Raw genomic sequence first — 19,314 nt, forward strand, 5'->3', positions numbered from 1 at the left:
CTCTGTTATGTCCAAACCTGTTTGTTTTCGTCCACAACAAGTTCATTATCTTCCATACCCGCCTACATCATGCACAGGAAAAGTTACTGTTGGTAATTCCAGCAGCGCAGCTCTTGTTCAAACCCGAAGTGTATCTCGCACATCGATGTGACAATTGCTCTGAACAGCCATGATGCCCACGAATGCCGAAATCATGTCCGTCAATACAAGTCTGACAAGCTAAAAACCACAGAACACAAATTACACACTTTTTCCTCCATAACACCCACTTCCTCAAAACAGTGTCCCTGGCATATTGATTGACACTGAAAAACGTACAACCAGTTTACTTCCTTAGATCAGCTCGGCATTCGGTAGAAAGATTAATGCTTTCTGTTGATAGTGCCAATGATTGAGTAAAGTCTGCGAAGGTTACATCTCCCAGGATTTATGACATTGTATGCAAAGTTAAGATGGCAAACAAGGCTTCACATTATCTGCAAAGGCTTAACTGTGCCATCATTCTAATACCCTTCGTTTCTTGTTTCCACTTCACCACATCTTCAGCCATTGTTCAACACCAGCATTTACATAATTACAAAGCTAAAAAAACTGAAAAACCTCTTACTACCCTGATCGAAACTCAATCCCCATTTTACCATGAAAAAGCCCTGCGGGTAACTTACAAGTTAGCGGTGACCACGACGGCCTTTTATTTATGTCTTTGCTTACATCACCGATTTCAGTTGTTAAGTTTCGGTCAGTTTTTAACGAACTACTGGTGTACGCTGACTGATCTCTCCCCGTCTCATTGAAATCTCCGCGGTTTCCTCATTGGCGCATGTATACAAGCAGCACTTCTTGGTGTCCCTTAGAATGAAACCATGCGCATGGTGCTCTGGCGGTCCAATGCTCTTGCCGCTGCTACATCCGTCTTCCCAACATCAATTTTTAATACTCTGCACCTCTGACCTGCAATACTTGATTCGTAACCTACGGAAGACATTTGGGGATGTTTTCCCTCTGAGTTATTCACTATTTTATTATCAGGAAAAGTAAGGGTCAAAGAAATGAGCCCTGACGGACCCCGACATACATTGTTACAGTGTCTTGCTTAGTTCCAGGCAGAACAACGCACTGCTTTCTTTCACTAAGATAATTTGTATTCCACAGCAATAAGGATCTGGAAATGACATTTTCATGAAGTTTGATAAGAAGACCTTCGTGCTACACGCGATCGAAGGATTTCGAGATGTCACAGAATTTGTTTCCATGATCTAAAGGAAGGCCAACACGACTGATAATCGATACAATGTAATTGACAGTGTGGAATCCTTTCGAATTAGGCAAGACGTAAAGGAAGTGGGGGAATCGTTGTGGTGTAAGAAATTGAACATTTATTTATGCAAAATACTTAGTACCGAAAGGCTGTGATTTTCAATACAAGTTCCCGTACAAGACAGCTATTAACACAGTAGGGCCTGGTTGCCATTTCGGTTTTCATGATGTTTATGGAGTCGAGATTGTCTTGGCGGGAGAAAGCAATGTCCTGTAATGAAAGAGCATCAGAATCACTAGAATTTGGAAGAGGTATGTTTGGTACATTCTGATGTGTCTAAGATTGGAAGAAGCTGTACAAAAGGTTAACAATGTCATTGTCTGATTCATAGACAGTGTCATTGTTGATAAGAGGTTGGGGTGCTTAGCTGCAGTCATTTGAATAGAAACGTTTACAGTTTTCCAAAAGTCTAATGGCCATTTTTCATTATGACCAAGGTTTATCTTTGATGGAGAAATAGACCCCGGGTTGTTTATTTATATAGACTCATTGGTGACTCATAAAATATATAAAAATGGCACACATGAACAAATGGTGTAATAATTGTATAAGCAGGTATATATTTATATTAACACAGAACTAATTATAATCATTCCTATCACTGTACGTATGATATGAGATATATCTTCTAACCTAGTGCAACATTTAGCTCGCCAGTGGTTGGCTGCAGCGGCGCAGGCATCATCGTGCAATGCTTTAACTATATCAATACTCACAGACATAAACCGTACTATAACACTGGCCATACTTTTTATTGAATTTTTGCCTATTGAGCAGCTGAAAAACTAAAAGACCGCTTGTACGATAAGAAAAAGATCGAGACTACATTTAGTCCAGCAACCTTGTGGCTTAAATGGTAAAAAAGGAAAATAAATGCACAGTAATAATTTTTGCACATCTGTGTTGTTTGATATCTGTTGTATGTGGGATAATGTGTAGGTATATCGATGCAAAATGTGATTTTTAGGTTGGAATTTTAAAAATGTCAAGTCAAGAATGAATTTCTGGTATTTATCTGTATCGAAATTAAATTTAGCAATCAACCCCCCCCCCCCCCAGAATAACCGTGTTTCATAGGTAGATGAATAGACACTTCATGTTTTTTATATGTTTGTTTTGGTAACGGATCAAAACTATAAACAACAGTATGAATTTTTGTATCAAAATTAGATTTAGCAATGTATTTATTTTAGCTCGATTGTGACGTTAGCAGAACTTAAAGAATCATTCTCGAGTCCGTCTCCTGGGCAGTAAACCATTATTGTGTCCTTTTTGAGAGGCCATGTAATAGCACCCCCTAATTGGGGTCAAACCTATATAATTGTTAAATGATTTTTTTTAGTTACCAGTTGAAAAATGTTAACAAAAGTATGAACTTCTTGAATTTGTCTATATCAAAATTAGAAGTAACAATACAAATACCGGATTAACTCATTCACTGTATTTAATAGATAGTATTCAGCACCATAACACATAATGTATAGACAAATCATCTATTGTGAAAAGGGAGTTTAAGGGTTAAATGTAAAAAATGTAAACAAAAGCATAAATTTCTGGAATTTAGCTATATCAAAATTAGATCTGACAATAAAACACCAAGAAAAACTATATTCAATAGATATTATATAGCACTATAATATACCTAATATGTAGACACACATATTAGCTGAAAAAGTACCTAATGGACTGTATTTAACATACTGCTCTACAACAAATCAAACAAAGGAGCAGAATGTAATACAGTGAGAAAGAAGGTAGTATAGAAATATTATATTGCAGACAATGAAATTTCACTCTAAGGGTAACGTGTTCGAAAATATAAACAGAAGTTGAAATCATGGAATTTGGCAATGTTCGAATAAAATATAAAACAATTGCACACACGCCTTATGTTTTTATTAATTTTATTTGTATCGAAACGCCTACATTATTAGATGGATAAACAATCTTCGAAATGAAGTGATGTCAATGTCATACAATATTTAATGACGTCATGTCGATTAGTAACAAAACCAAATGAGGCTGAAATATACAGAAATATGATAAAGAGACACAAAGTTAGACGTAAGAGTATTATGGATCACGAGTGATACAAAGGTCTATTAGAAATTGTATTTTAAAAAGATAATTATAGGAAAACATGTAACAAACTAAATGATAAAGTCTATTTTTTGAAAACATAGAATGTACAAATTCACTTTTAGTATAAAACATGAAGTATAAAAAATTGTATTTTTGGAGCTTATAATTATTGCGATGTGATCGGATTCCGGAAATTAGCATTTTTGCTTACAGAACATTTTATACAAAAACACGTTTCTTGTTTGATCTTATAGCAAATTATTTTCAAATGTTATTTTGCACGAAATGTAGTTCATGTCATGTCTGTTACCATAACGTTTCCGTTTCTGTCTTTCATCAAGGTACAGGCAGAATTTTGCAAATATTTTTCTATAATTCTGTTGTTTTTTTTCGTTTTTTTTTTTTGTGTGTGTAAGTTTTAATATTACAATCAGCCATATAAGCTATTTCTATACTTTTAAAAAATGTATTTGCAATATAACATACATTAAAATAACTATACTGAAAATTGTATTTGTAAATTGAACACGATTTTGACTGATTCCAAAAACTCCCATTTTCAATTATGTTTTGTTATGTTTCACACAAAATGTCACATTTCATACAATACGATGTTTCTATACTTAAGGTACGTTAAACTTTTATAGTATATAGGTACACTGACTCTTGTAATGTAATTTCAACAATTGACAATGTAAATCACAATTCACACAATACGGTGTTTCTATACTTTAGGTTTTTATACTGTGATACAATATGGATTAAATAAAGCAATTGTAGAATTGTTATACAAGGAATTGACACAATTATGGGCAAATTCACATTTAAAATAAAACATGTTTTTTATACTAAAGGTATGTTATATTATTGTAAAATAATATCAACTGAATACAGTATTTCTGGTAAGTTTATTCCGGCTTGTTTGTGAAGGTGGTAGTGATGGTGGTGGTGGTGGTGGTAGTAGAAGTCGTGAACAGAAAGTGTTTTTGGTATACGTTTTTATCGTATCGGCGTCTACAATTACACTGCATTCCTTTGTTCTCAATTTTTAGGTGAGAGTCTCCTTTGCAGTTGCATTTTATACTGTTAACAAGTCGGCTATATCTTTTAAATAATTGGCAGTTTATATCGATGTCAGCGGTAGACAATCGCATATCTGTACCATGTGGAAAATTTTACGGACTAACAAAGGGGCATCATAAGGTGATGGAATACTAAAATACGACACTGTCATTGTAAAACATTGCACGCCGGTTTAACATTGTTTTACTGACTGAGAAAGAAGCATAACTGGGAGGAGTGAAATACATATTGAAAATGACTATAACAGACCAAGTCACATCGTCAGAACCCAAGCTATAGTATACCGCTTACGCTTCAGCAAATGGATATACGTTTTAAATAGCATGTACACCCACTACCGATCATGGCTATGACAAAGCACTAGCAAACAGTTGAATATTAAATAAACAAAAGGGAAAAAGTGTTAAAGGGAAAGCAACACATGCGTCAAGATTTGACCTAGTGCTTAAAGGTTCTGACAGGTTCAATTGACTGCTGGATCTTCCGGTGCATCCATACGAATGCAAGATATGTCAACTCTGAAGATAATATCGGAAGAAACATTTCAGTGACTCTAAAATAAAATGGTTGCGACCCATTAACCAACGATGATGTCATTAACTACTCAGTCTATGATACATTTCAATGCATTAGGGCATTCGTCGAATGATTCTCAGCGATGCCAAGCAGACAGTATTCCTTCCCAAGAGTAGTTCCGGTTCGTTTGCTTTGGGATATTTTCAGATGCATATTACCTTGTGTAAAACCACAAGAGGGCAGATTCCATTAAAAGTACCATAATCATCGAACGCCACGCATGCGGTTTTAATGTTTTATGGAAATTGATCATAATAAAGCGAATAACAATTAAAAATGATTGATTGCTATAGCCGGTACCTCATCTTTAATTCATACAAACGTGATTCAAAAAATTGTTTGCTTCTACTTTAATTCTGTACTGCTATTAAAAAGACCTGGTATACATTTCTAAAAACAATGAATGCATTAGTAGACACCTGTAAGGATGCACAAACATCACTTCCCGAGAAACTATGTGCCCACTGTAGGTATTGGATATTTGTATTGTATTATGTCTCTTTTGTTTTAGTTCTCATAGAACTCCCATATAGGATCAGTAGCTAGTAACAAACAAAGAAACAAAACCACCAACCATGTACGCGTGTGTGTTTGTGTGTGTTTGCATGTCTGTGTGCGTGCATGCCTGCTTGGTTAGTTTGTGGTTTTGTTTGTTTGTTTGCATTGCTGTTATTCCAATGAAGGCCATTGTGTAAATAACTCATGTTACATAGCTAAATTTCAATAATCATAATATTTATTATCATTATTAATATTGTAAATAATAATAATACTTTACAATGTAACAGCGCCATAGCTAAGGAGTTATGATAATATTTTTTTCTGTTTCTTGTTTCATCTATAAAAAAATATACCTAGATTGACACAAAACTTAATTAGATGAAAAGAGCAGCAACAAAAGCATCTTTGTAGACATTTTTAAGCAAAACGGACAAAACAGTGAAAGCGACATAAGTTAGTAGTTTATATTTCTAGAATTATGTTTTTGGATTCGATACTAAAAAATTGACTAAATGGGACAGTATTGTTTTAACTTGTTAACGGATGTCGAATCTATTTATATCTGAGTCAGTTTCCTAAAAAACTAAGACGTTTTGGATCTAACTATAAAACCATAGTTATTTATTCTTTTTTGCCAAAACTCTGTAATAAAATAAAATATGATGTAATCATTGCGCCTGTGATGTACACTTCCCTAATCTGGTCAAGAATGATTGGATAATCGAAATATGCTTATAAGTAGAGACACTTCTTATTGTATCAGACTAGCCCAAACATCAATGAACTATAGACACAAATGCACAAACAGTTCACACACACAAAAAAAGTTTTACCGATACATGATGAGATAACCGCCCATAAATGGTCAGTTAAACCCTGGAACACGAGTGTTCTGTGGGCTTAAACTAGGTCGTATAGCCATAACCTCACACTTGTTTCAAAATTTATCAACGATTTAAAAATAAAGCCACATAGGCATACTACAAATACTTGTTTTGTCCAATGTATTAAATAAGTCGAACCGTTTTGTTTTTAAATCGAAAAAGTATTTAATAATTCATCGCAACAAATCCGATGAGACTGATTACTGCAACAATGATAGATAAACACATTTCTTGTTAATTTTCATTAGTTGCACTGATGGTCTCTCTCCTTGATCGCAAGTGCAAAATGATTTCAAGCAGAACATCGAGTAGTTCTACGTACGTCAGCAAAGATGCTCCCATAAACACACCCATCGCCCCACCTATGTCGGACAAAAACCGCACCGTGTTATATAACGGTTCCTCAGAAAGTTCGTAGTTCAAATCCTCAAAGTATATATGAGCTACTAAAACGTTTTCGACTAATTCATCCAATATCTCATTTCTGACGTTATCGTGTGTAAGGTTTGCGCATAAATCGGTATAAAAAATTTCAGTAAGTGTTAGGTTCCTTTTGCACACATCTTTCAAAAGAACGTCGGTCAAGTATTCTCTATGTGGCCAGGAGCGACCAGATAGTGTTATTGGGTAAACGCACCGGCTTCTACAATCACACTGTATTCCACCATTTGCTAGCTTGAGGTAAACATCTTCCGTGCATTTGCGTTGTGTAATGTTATCAAAGTCGCAAATATCTTTGTTATAATCATTAATGTCTATCGATGTCAGCGGTACACAGTCGCACAGCTCGACCATGTGATGCATTTCACAAATAGAGTAGCAAAAGGGGAAGTGTGTAGTTTACTTTATACTTTTGAACAAAGTCATAGCCATCTGTACAGTTGCCATAAACCCCGCCGAGTCGTTTAATTTGAACAAGTCGTATACCTACACTTGTTTCATGCGCACGGTCAAGAGAAATCCCCTCATTTTCAGGTAACGGGGTAGTACCTTTCTCCTGCATGACCATACGAACGCCGTATGATGATGAATACGTTTTGAAATACTCTTTGGTCTCGATGTTGAAAACAACTGTTATGCCATGGAGCTGTCCACTTCCTCTTGCTAGTATGTCATGCAGGTCAAGCGTGTAGCAGTTTCCGTATGTTGCGGATTGAAAAAGGGAAAACTGATCTGTCTTTATTTTGTAACCTGAAATGTATCGATGTATCAGTTGATAATAAATATTGATTATAACTACTCCCGAAAATGGATATGTTTTTATACGATGCAAATAAATGTGCTGTCTTAACATTCTACAACCGTTTAATACCAATGCCGCATCTTCCATCTAGGCAATGAACTCATCAGTGAATGTGATTCGAATACACATTTGTGAATTATTTGCAATTCCAATTTGTCCTGGACAAACTCAATGCAGGCCGCGTGTATTAACCTCGGTGGCACGCACCTCAACATTTGAAACTGTGGAATACATCCGAAGTCGATGTATCCATGAACTTTGAAGACTGTGTATGAGAGTTTCGAATGGCCTAAATTTCTATATGGCTGCGAGACATGGTTCTCTTACTCAAAATCATACATACAAAAGCTTGAAACTATTCAAAGGTATTGCATTAAAATTATGCAGAAAATAACGATAAACGCAAGTAATAGTTTTGCATAAAACGAGTAACCCTATTAAAGTTTTTATAGACAATAGAAAATTTACATTTATGGGCCAATTATGTCGACTGCCATCCAAATATTTGGCAAAGGATATATTTAAACACATACTTGTAAAGTTTCTCCATTGTGATAAACATACGATCGGATTTGATCCGGACATATTTCGGGAATTGATAAAATTTCCATGGTATAAATACAGTGTCATACATATGTAAACTACTGTAAGTTCCCCTCTTACTCTACGCTTAGAAAAGAATTCTCAAATATAGGGTGCTGAAGACAAAAAAGGCATAAAGTGACCTACTCTGTGCTCAAACTTAAATCATGGTGAACCATTTTCACACCGAGGAATTATTCAAATTTATGGTAAGACTTATGTCAATGTACTCATTTCTAATAAACTTAGGTGATTTAATTATGACGAGACAATATTCGCGCAACTGTGAAATGAGTAACTTAAAGTGTGAAAACTTGCAGGCCATATCATATTATACTGTTTAAAGAACGACCATGTGAAACAAGCATTGTGGGAACATGTCTTTGACCTTAAAGGTCTGGTTTATTTTAGAAAATTCATTACTCTCAGCAGACCAGAACAGTGTCTTAATATATTGAATATTTCGGCAGAAATGTTGGAATTTGCTAGGTGGGGTTCTTTTGAAAGTACGTAAAGCAGAGCAATTAAACCTGGACATACACATACATGAAATGCATGTGTTCCCTCATACAAACGTATATGTTTAAAATTAGGTATTCATTATTATACATTGTGATGTGAAGGGGTGTAATCGTGTCGTCGTTGTTGTTTTTGTTAGTAATACTAATAAGAAGTCGGTGAGGCGGCTCTTTAATGTGTTGTGCAGGTATCTTTTGTATTCACATAAACTTATTTTAATAGAAACTGTTTCAATTCGTAACTAAAATCTATAGTACAACATGCAGAGAACTTTGAATATAAACCAGATAACTTTTCACATTAGTAGAACCATATTATTAAACTCATTTACATTTTGATATTCCTTATGCAGTTTGGAATTTAGAATTTTGCTTTCGCTTCTAATTTCCAAAAATCTGCAATTATAAACAAATAAACCAAACAACATAAGCAATTACTGATTTAAATATTTTGGTAGTTGTTATCTTCACTAACTTCTCATGTATCAGTGTCTTTCTTCCTCGACTTTAAAATCGCCATGCCATTTACTGTGTATGTATATAATTGCCCATTCTTGTGAATATAGAAGCATGCATTATTTAACATTTTACATTTATAATGTATATTGGTACCAATTATATGTGGTATGCTCTCCATATATGGAGGAAATAAAAGATCTATATATCTATAACTAGTTGCAAAATAAGTTTTATAAGATAAGAATAAGCATTATAAGTAGTTAATGTACCTCCAAAAGTCGCACTATGAACAAAGACATCCGCTTGATGTCCTAATGCTGTTCTAGTTTCCTTCGGAATTTTTCGGAGTTCGGTCAGGATTTTTTGATTCCATGATTCATAAGCATCTATTGAATTTGAAAACTCCTCAAATAATATTTGCACGGTTTCTGCATCGAATCCCAAGCTAAGAAGGTCGTCGGCTGTAAAACCTTCAATAACATCAAAAAGCCATGTCGATTCATACATTTTGTGTAGCCCCTTGTGGTTATGTCAATCGGAAAAGTATCGGATAGGATTCATATTGCAAAACGTAAGTGCAGGAAACAGAAGTGGCGAAAACTGAAGATTAACTGACGTCTTCATAGGGTTCGAATAATACTCTCTACAAAGCTCGACCATTTGAAAGCAAAATAGGCCTGTCGCCCATGAAATGTTCATACAAAGGTTTCATTGGTTGACATTGCGTAAAAGATTACTTAAATTAATGCAAGCAGTTTTGTTTGTGACCTGTTTTGATAGATGCTTTGCAATCTAAAGCAAATAAACTTGATAATGGTATAATCTGAAATTATCCACAAATGGTAATAGCAAAATCTAAAGCCTGAAATGGCGTCTTCAAACGAAACGAATAGTATTCCCTACTAATTCCGACCAACTGGATATCATGCATATTTCCCCTGAAATTTCAAGATTTATTCATTTCGGTTTGGTCCATTTCGGTCCAGTTATAAACCCGGCCTAGTTTATTTTGGCCTACACTTAATCTATTTTAGATGTAATATTGCTGAAATGGGATACGCGGTTACTCATTTTACTATATATGGAATATTTAACAACTGTACGTAATGTTTTTACAAGTACTCTTATACTTCTGCATAAGCACGCGTGAACGTACGTATAACAGATGGTCAAAACTATTTTGTATCTATATGACATTATATACACTTTCATCATTTTGATAAGTTAAGACCATTTAATTACGCTGAAAAGTTTTGTGTTTTTTTGTAAACGTACAATTAACCGTGCGAGTTATAGTACGAAATGAACCAAAGGTTGGGGTAATAAAGCTGGGGAAATCGGTACGATTAGTGTTAGATATTCTCAGCATTTATTTGAATATGAAGAAAAACCATCGTATTATCAATTGTATCGCAGGAAATATTATCTGTTTTGAAATACTTATGTGAAAAACTACAGAAACAAGCTCAGTAGCCAAAAGTTTAAACTTAAACCGGTTTAATGGCACAGGGTAAACGCCAAAGACATAGAACACAAAAAACACTGGCTTTTAATATAAGATAAAACATCGACCACTCAATTTAAATTGTTTTATTATTCATTGTTACCTACATTCTGACCGAACAATATTTCCTTACCTAAAACAAGTAGCGCCCAAAGGATCCTTACGGCAATATGGCAGGAACTAACAGTCCTGGGCAGTCTATGGAGGGTGCTGCTTCCGGCGAGACTGGTTAAAATCTGACGAAGATTTTTATTGTTTCCTGACATCTCAACTCAGTGAGTTAAATTGTCAATACGTGCACATATACAACAAAAGAGACGTGCATATTTCCCTTTATTCAAACCGTTACGTTTATTCGCACTTCATTGCTCGCCGAAAGGGAGAATGAAGCAGATTCGCTAGAAAACCAATACAATACAATACAATACGTTTATTTCGGCTTTTAAATTAAAAAATTTATAGCGGAGGAAACTAACATATGAAAAGTTGTGAACAGAACTTAACAAAAAGATGTTATGAAAAAATGTCATTACATACATATATATTATTATTATATAACAGTACCAAAAGTCAGAGGAAGGTATAATTTCAGGTTCAATATTTAACTTAATATTTTAAGTTGTTGGTAAAATTTCATTTCTTAGTTTCATTGCAAAAAATCCCCAATAAATGAAAACATGGGGCTGATAAGGCTTCTTCAGTCTATAGTAACTATACAGTGAAACTTAACATTATATGTTGCGATTTTGACCTCTCATGAAATTAACATAGAATAAGAAAACTAAATAACTGGTTTGTTTTGTTCCATAAAAAAGAAAAATTGTCAAAGATTTAGAGCTTTTTTTTATAAATTTGAATCACATTTTCTGATATATTGCAAAATAGGGCCCAAACTACAATGAACTATAGACCCAAACATACTAACATCACTGACACAGCCTTGGAACGGTCAGTGAAACAATAGTTCATTGGAACTTGAAACTTAAACTTGTAAGCATGGCCATGACCTCACACTTGTCTCATGATTTATCAATAATTACTAAATTCAAATATAAACGTCTCGTCAGAGCGCGCATCAACCTAAAACACTGAGGAATTATGCAAAAAATAACGTATAAACTGATTAATGTATTGTACTCAACGATTGGATACCAACATCACCTATAACAAAAGAATCAAGTCAGGGGACCAGTGTTAGCTCTTAAGAGGTAGAATAAAGTCATTCAAATAACAATTACCGGACAAAGATCGCCTTAACAAGGTTTTAAATTAAGTTTTAAATGAGTTGTCCGGCTAAGACAGTGGTTAGTGAACTTGCTTAAGCTTCTAACATACCTGACCCGGGCTCGATTTCCGGCCTGAACGCATGAAAGATTAGTTTTTGGCCACCGATGCGGACAAGTGGGCTTTCTCCGGGTACTCCGGGTTTCCTCCACAACACATGATCACTCTCTCGCGAAACATTGTGCCAACGAGAGTGATTGATATAAGGTGCAATAACTTGTTTCACAATCGTTGTAAAACAATTGTTTAACTAACTTACAGTATGGCTTTATATAGTCTAATAATAAAAGTATCATTGTACAAACTAGGAAGAAAAACACAATGAAAATATAAGAAAAAATAATTAGTATAAAAATCAGTGCGTGTGTCGTCGGAAGGCAATATTTTGATTTTGAAACACAGACTTTAAACAAATGAATTTAAAATGGTGAATAAATAGTGAAGTAATCTTTGTTTTAAGTCTTCATTCGATGCAAAATGTTGCCTTCCGACGTAGCATTTATGGCCCAATTATCACGTGGTATACACACACTGTCTATATATGAAGCAGAAGCGTCAGTAAAAAACGTCAGTCAGAAATGGTCTTAAAGATAACTTTCAGTTTTCAACAAGAAACGCCGCAGTTCGACGAAACCAAGTTTTCAATGATTGACAGATCTAGAAGAACTACAGCCTGTGTTGTGAGAATTATAATTAAGTTGATTTGTTGTGTGTTGTGTGTATGCATAAGAACATCCCAAATTGGTTAGATGATATTGTTTTCCTATTTTTAGTAACAGTGACCTTGACCCTAGAAGCCCCAAATGCATCCCCAGAACGGTATCCATAAACTCTTCCAAAATATCAAGTTTGGTCAAGATATGTCAACCCTAACTAAGTTATTCAGTTTCAACCGTTTTTCTCTTTATAGTACCAGTGACCTTGACCTTGAACCTAGGGACCCCAAACGCAATCCCATGAAAGGTATTCATAAACTCTTCCAATGTACCAAGTTGGTCAAGATATGTGAACCCTGACAAAAGTTATTCAGTATCAACCATTCTTCTAGTTTCATAAGCAGTGACCTTGACCTTCACCCTAGAAGCCCTATACGCAATCCCATGAAAGGTCTCCATAAACTCTTCCTATATACCAAGTTTGGTCAAGATATGTGAACCATGCCTAAAGTGATTCAGTTTCAACCATTCTTCTATTTCAGTAACAGTGACCTTGGCCCTAGGGACCCCAAACGCAATCCCATGAATGATCTCCATAAATTATTCCTTTATACCAAGTTTGGTCAGTATATGTGAACCCTGACTTAAGTTTTTTTCTATTTTAGTAACAGTGACCTTGACCTTGATCCTAGGGACCACAAACGCAATCCCATGAAAAGTATCCATAAACTCTTCCTTTTTATAAAGCTGGGTCAATATATGTCAACCCTATTAAACTCAAGTATTCAGTTTCAATAGTTTTTCTATTTATAGTAACAGTGACCTTGACCTTGATTCTAGAGACCCCAAACGCAATCCCATGAAAGGTATCCATTAACTCTTCCTAAAGACCAAGTTTGGTCAAGATATATCAATCCTTACTGAAATGATTCAGTTTCATAGGTGAGTTTGACGCCGCCCGGCCGCCCGCCCGAACAACGAAGTTCGTCATTCTAATAACCAGGTTTCGCTATGTGAAAACCTGGTTAATATAACAATTAGCGGACTGCAACGCTCACCTCGATCAAAAACGGTATAAAGACAAATTATTATATCGGAAAAAAGTAAATGAAAAAAAGGTCAATTGAAGCTGAATCAACAAAAGACCTACTTTGTTTGTGAAAGAAGATCGAAACAGATAAATAGTTTGTACTATTTATATAATAATCTAATAGTTATTCAAACACATTTAAAAATAAGAATATGTCTCTACGTGTTCTGAGTGATTTTGTTAAACATATAAAATTATGAGGTAAAACTTCACCTTGCAAAGTATATTTACTTACTATCTAGCACGTTGCGTGACTGTTTTTGTTGCAGCTATTTGTATTTATACATTTGTACATGTATTTTATAAACGTTTTAGTTTTTTACCTTCCCGACCCACTTTTGCATCGCTGCCGGACCTCAATGGAGAAATAGATGTTATATTTACTGAATTGAATTTTCTAATACAAGTACAAGCAATAAGACATGCATGTATTAAACTGAATACTGGAAAAACTGCTAGTTCTGGTTATCTTATGGATGAATTTTTCAATTATGGTTCAATGAATGAACACCTTACAAATGTTTAATGAAGTTTATTCAATAAATTGTTTGATGTGAGTGATATATCTCTCAGAAAAGTAGTCTGAGGGATATATTGTACCACTTCATAAAAGAGTGATGTAACAATGCTTGTAATCATAAAGGCATACCATTGTTATGTACTTTTGGAAAATTGTTTACAAAGGTTTTAAATTATAGATTAAATGAGTGGGGTAAAAAATACCATGTATATATAGAAGCACAAGCTAGCTTTAGAAATAATTTGGACCCTGTTGATAATAGATTTGTCCTGCACGGTATTATTTCACGACTGTAGAAAAATAAAATAAAAACCCACAGCATTTATTGATTTTATTTAAGCTTTTTTAAATAAGTTGTGGGAGACATACTGTGGTATACACTTAAAAAGCTGAGAATAAGAGGCAAAATGTTAGATCTTAAAAGATCTATGTATACAATGTTAAATCACGTGTTACGTGTGCTAAAGTTATCAGTGAATACTTTGATAGTTTTCTTGGTAAACATCAAGGGGAATCATTATCTCCTTCCTTATTTTTTGTTTTTAAATGATATCGAAGAATACCTGATCACAAATGATTTTAGTGGCGTTGATATGGGTGTTCTTAAGATTGAAGTTAAGTGTACATTCTGTTAAGTTTTAATTAAAAAAAAAAGCTGAAGATTGAGAAGAAATTTAAGAATTTTGTATAATTGGCAAGAGCTGACAATTTACTTATCTAGGTATTGTTTTCACACCTTTAGGGTCATTTTCTACCACGCTTGATACATTATCAGGACAAGCTCTTTAAGCGATTTTTATACTGAAGTGTGTTTTAAACTGAATATCCTACTTTGTCTATTAAGCACAGATTAGATCTTTTTGATTATTTAAAACTAACTTTTCCAATTTTAAGCTATGGTTCAAAAGGATGGGGATTACAGAGTAGTATACAGTTAGAAAGAGTACATCAGATTTTTGTATGGAATAACTATGTGAAAAAAACACAGACTCAGAACAATTTTGTTTATGGAGAGTCAGGTAGAACAGCATTGTTAGCGTAGCGTTCTTTAAGTGTAATAAGATACTGGATGAAAATTGTGCAAATGGAGAATATTAGACATGTGAAAATAGTTTATTATCAAATGTTCCGTGATTTTGAGGATAAATCAAATTTCAAATCATTGGCTTATTGTGTGTGACATGTACTCCAATCCTTAGGCTTTTATCATGTTTAGATGTACCAAGGTGTTGAAGATGTTAATTTATCTATGATTGCAGTCAAAGGGATAACTGATATATTTATACAAACTAGGATATCAGTATTAGGTATTTCCACTAGAGCTAGATCATAAGTAATGTTTGCAGATTTAAAAGTCTTATTTATCAAATGTAAAATATAGTTAAATATAGGACTGCTTTGTCGAGAACAAGAGTATCTACACATCAATTAGAAATAGAAACCGGTAGATAGCATAAATTAGTAGCAATGCCGCATTATGATAGAAAATGTATTGCATGTTATTTATTAGAAAATGAATTTCATTTTATTCTTGAATGGCAATTCTACAAATATCAAGGAAAGCAATACTTGAAAACATATAACTATACTAAATGTATTGCATTATTTAAATCGCAAAATGTTACTGTAAACAGAAACCATTGCATTTATGTGTATAAGGCAATGCAATTGAAAAATATATATTAATTGTATTATAGATAATATTGTCAACATTAACTACTTCGCGCTTACATGTAACTATAGTGATGCTATATATTTTGGTCGCATGTTTTGCTGTGTTAATATTTTGTTCATTTGCTTATATGAACATAACATACCTTGGTTATGAAACAAGTTTTGTGTTTCCTTTAATTTTTTGTATTTATATTTTGTATACGCATGGTCATTTCTGTCTAAATGTATTTAAAACTCTTTAAACTGTTTATATATAAGTATATAAAATTCTTATTGTTTTTACTAGCCCAAACAACAATGAACTACAGACACAACGAATATACACCACATACACAAATAAAAACAACACAAACGTATCAAGAACAAATCAAAATAGTTTTACCGATAAATGATTGGATTACCGCATAGGAATGGTACGAATTCATTGGAACATTCATTGTCTTCGGTGGGCTTAAATTGTTTGTATGGCCACAGCCCCACACTTGTCATAACAATTACAAAATAAAAAGGCCACATCAGATGCATACTCCAAATGCGATCATTTATGTTTATAATGTCTAATATATTTAATTAACTGTAAAACTGTAAAAGAACATTTTAAGATCGAAAAATGTGCAAACATGCAAATCTCTTATTAATTTTTAAAAGGTTCAATGGTGGTCTTTCTCCTTGTTCGCAAGTGCAAAATGATTTCAAGCAAAACGTGTAGTAGTTCAACGTACGTCAGCAAAGACGCTCCCATATACAGACCCATCGCTCCCCCTATGTCGGACAAAAAACGCACCGTGTTATATAACGGTTCCTCAGAAACAAGTTCGTAGTTCAAATCCTCAAAGTAAATATGAGCCACCAAAAAGTTTTCAACTACTTTATCCAATACCTCATTCCGGACGTTTTTTTGCGTAAGGTTTGCGCATAAATCGGGATAATAAATTTCAGTTAGTGTGAGGTTCCTTTTACACACATCTTTCAAAAGAACGTCGGTCAAGTATTCTCTATGTGGCCAGGAGCGACCAGATAGTGTTAATGGGTAAACGCTTTCTTTGCACCGGCTTCTACAATCACACTCTATTTCTCCATATTCAAGTTTGTGATAAACATCTTCCGTGCAATTGCGTTGTGTTATGTTATCAAAGTCGCAAATATCTTTGTTAAAATCTTCAATGTCTATCGATGTCAGCGGTATACAGTCGCAAAACTCGACCATGTGATGCATTTCACAAAGAGAGTAACAAAGAGGAAGTGTGTAGTTTATTTTGTACCTTTGAACGAAGTCATAGCCATCTGTACAGTTGCCATAAACCCCTCCGAGTCGTTTAACTTGAACAAGTCGTATACCTACACTTGTTTCATGTGCACGGTCAAGAGAAATCCCCTCATTTTCGGGTAACGGGGTAGTACCTTTCTCGTGAATGACCATACGAACGCCGTATGATGATGAAGACTTTTTGAAATACTCGTTGGCCTCGATGTTAAAAACAATCGTTATGCCATGGCGCTGCCCACCTCCTCTAGCTATTAAGTCATTCTGGTCAAGCGTGTAGCAGTTTCCGTATGTAGCAGATTGAAAAAGGGAAAACTGATCTGACTTTATTTTGTAACCTGAAATGTATCGATGTATTAGTTCAATATAAGCATTGGTTGGCTATGACTTATTGAAAAATAATGTTTATAAATGATAAGAATAAGCATTTTTAAGTAGTGTATGTACCTCCAAATGTCGCGCTGTGAATAAAGACATCCGCTTGATGTCCTAATGCTGTTCTATTTTCCTTCGGAATTTTTCGGAGTTCGGTCAGGATTCTTTGTTTCCATGCCTCATAAGTATCTCTTGAGTTTGAAAACTCCTCGAATAATATTTGCACTGTTTCTGCATCGTATCCCCAGCCAAGAAGGTCGTCCGCTGTAAAATCTTCAATAGTATCTAAAAGCCATGACGTATCATACATTTTGTACAGTCCGTCGTGGATATGCCAATCGGAAAAGTATCGGATAGGATTCATATTGCAAAACGTAAGAGCAGGAAACAGAAGTGGCGAAAACTGAAGCTGAACTGACGTCTTTGTAGGGTACGAATAATACTCCCTACAAAGCCCGACCATTTGAAAGCAAAATAGGCCTGTCGCCCCTGAAATGTTCATACAATGGTTTCATTGGTTGACATTGCGTAAGTTGATGACTAATTAATGCAAGTAGTCTTGTTTTTGATCTGTTTAAATTGATACTTTGCAATCTTAAACAAACATATTTATCTCAATAATCAAAGTTTAAATGGCTTTATCTGAAATTATCCGCGAACGGAAATAGACAAAAGACTTCTATGGCGTCTTCGTAAGGAAGAAATGGTGTTCTCTTCTAATTCCAACTGACCAACTGGGTACACAATAAGCTTATTTCCCCTGAAAGTTCGAGTTTTGGTTAATTAGGTTTGCTGAATTTCGGTCTAGTGATAAACCCGGTCTAGTCTATTTCGACCAACTCTTAATATATGTTAGATGTAATATTACTGAAAAATAAGCTCGTTTTACTTCTCGTATATGTAGAATATTTAACAAATATACATATGTTTTTACAACTACTCTTATACCTTCGCATAAAACACTCGCGAACGTACGAATAACAGTTTATCTAAAGTATTTTGTATTTATATGATACCATACAGACTATCATTTGATAATTTTAGGACCAAAAGCGGAGATAATGAAGCGGTTATACAGGAAATAGGTAACAGGAGTTACATTTTTTGAAAACCATCGGCATTTAAATTAAAATATCGATCGATTGAATTGTTTTATTATTCAATGTTACCTATATTCTGACCAAACAATATTTCCTTACCTAAAACTAGTAGCCCCCAAAGAATCCTGACGGCAATATGGCCGGAACTAACAGTCCTTGGCAGTCCATGGAGGGTGCTGCTTCCGGCGAGACTGGTTAAAACCTGACGAAGAGTTTGTTTGTTCCCAGGCATCTCATTTAGTGTGTTAGATTGTCAACAAGTGCACATATATAACAAAAAGAAAGTGAATTCCTCTTTGATCAAACCGCTATGTTTATCCGCACCTCTTTACTCATTGAAAGGGAGAATGAAGCAGGTCCTTTAGACAACCAGCAATTAATGTTTTCACTGATATATGCAGTGTGCATGACAAACAAATCATTTACCGCACCAATGTGTTAGTAATGATGCTTTTGAGTTGTAAATAGATACGGGTTAAAATTAATAATTAAAAGTTGTGATGCTGCTAACAAGTCATCAGTGGTTTGAAATTCCATCAATCGTGTCAGTACAAATGTTTCAGGGATTAGGGTAATACAAATTTAACGAATGCATTGCCAT

At 34.5% G+C, this 19,314-nt stretch overlaps 2 protein-coding genes across 2 annotated transcripts; both read right to left on the reverse strand.

The window, feature by feature from the left end:
• Positions 1–850: 850 nt before the first annotated feature.
• LOC128237612 (FMRFamide-activated amiloride-sensitive sodium channel-like) lies at positions 851–9,906 on the reverse strand. Its single transcript, XM_052953201.1, has 5 exons — positions 9,786–9,906; positions 7,296–7,635; positions 6,722–6,928; positions 3,296–3,318; positions 851–972 (listed from the first exon to the last, which is right to left on the reverse strand). The coding sequence occupies exons 1-5, from the start codon at positions 9,904–9,906 to the stop codon at positions 851–853; spliced, it is 813 nt and encodes a 270-aa protein (XP_052809161.1).
• Positions 9,907–16,055: 6,149 nt separating this feature from the next.
• LOC128239424 (amiloride-sensitive sodium channel subunit alpha-like) lies at positions 16,056–18,986 on the reverse strand. The gene is made up of 3 exons (XM_052956046.1): positions 18,813–18,986; positions 17,686–18,102; positions 16,056–17,576 (listed from the first exon to the last, which is right to left on the reverse strand). The coding sequence occupies exons 1-3, from the start codon at positions 18,943–18,945 to the stop codon at positions 16,609–16,611; spliced, it is 1,518 nt and encodes a 505-aa protein (XP_052812006.1). The 5' UTR covers positions 18,946–18,986; the 3' UTR covers positions 16,056–16,608.
• Between the last annotated feature and the right edge of the window lie 328 nt (positions 18,987–19,314).

Source organism: Mya arenaria, chromosome 6 (assembly GCF_026914265.1).
Source record: "Mya arenaria isolate MELC-2E11 chromosome 6, ASM2691426v1".
NCBI classification, from domain to species: domain Eukaryota; kingdom Metazoa; phylum Mollusca; class Bivalvia; order Myida; family Myidae; genus Mya; species Mya arenaria.

Excerpts from the sequence above, each read along its gene's own strand:
- LOC128237612 (XM_052953201.1), bottom strand. The coding sequence starts at position 9,906 with ATGGTCGAGCTTTGTAGAGAGTATTATTCGAACCCTATGAAGACGTCA. Across the intron at positions 7,636-9,785 it reads GAATCCTATCCGATACTTTT|GTTACAAAATAAAGACAGAT; the intron begins CCGATTGACATA and ends GATACATTTCAG. Across the intron at positions 3,319-6,721 it reads CTTGAAATCATTTTGCACTT|TCGACATGACGTCATTAAAT; the intron begins GCGATCAAGGAG and ends TTTTGTTACTAA.
- LOC128239424 (XM_052956046.1), bottom strand. The coding sequence starts at position 18,945 with ATGCCTGGGAACAAACAAACTCTTCGTCAGGTTTTAACCAGTCTCGCC. Across the intron at positions 18,103-18,812 it reads TTGGGGGCTACTAGTTTTAG|GGGCGACAGGCCTATTTTGC; the intron begins GTAAGGAAATAT and ends TGAACATTTCAG. Across the intron at positions 17,577-17,685 it reads TCACAGCGCGACATTTGGAG|GTTACAAAATAAAGTCAGAT; the intron begins GTACATACACTA and ends GATACATTTCAG.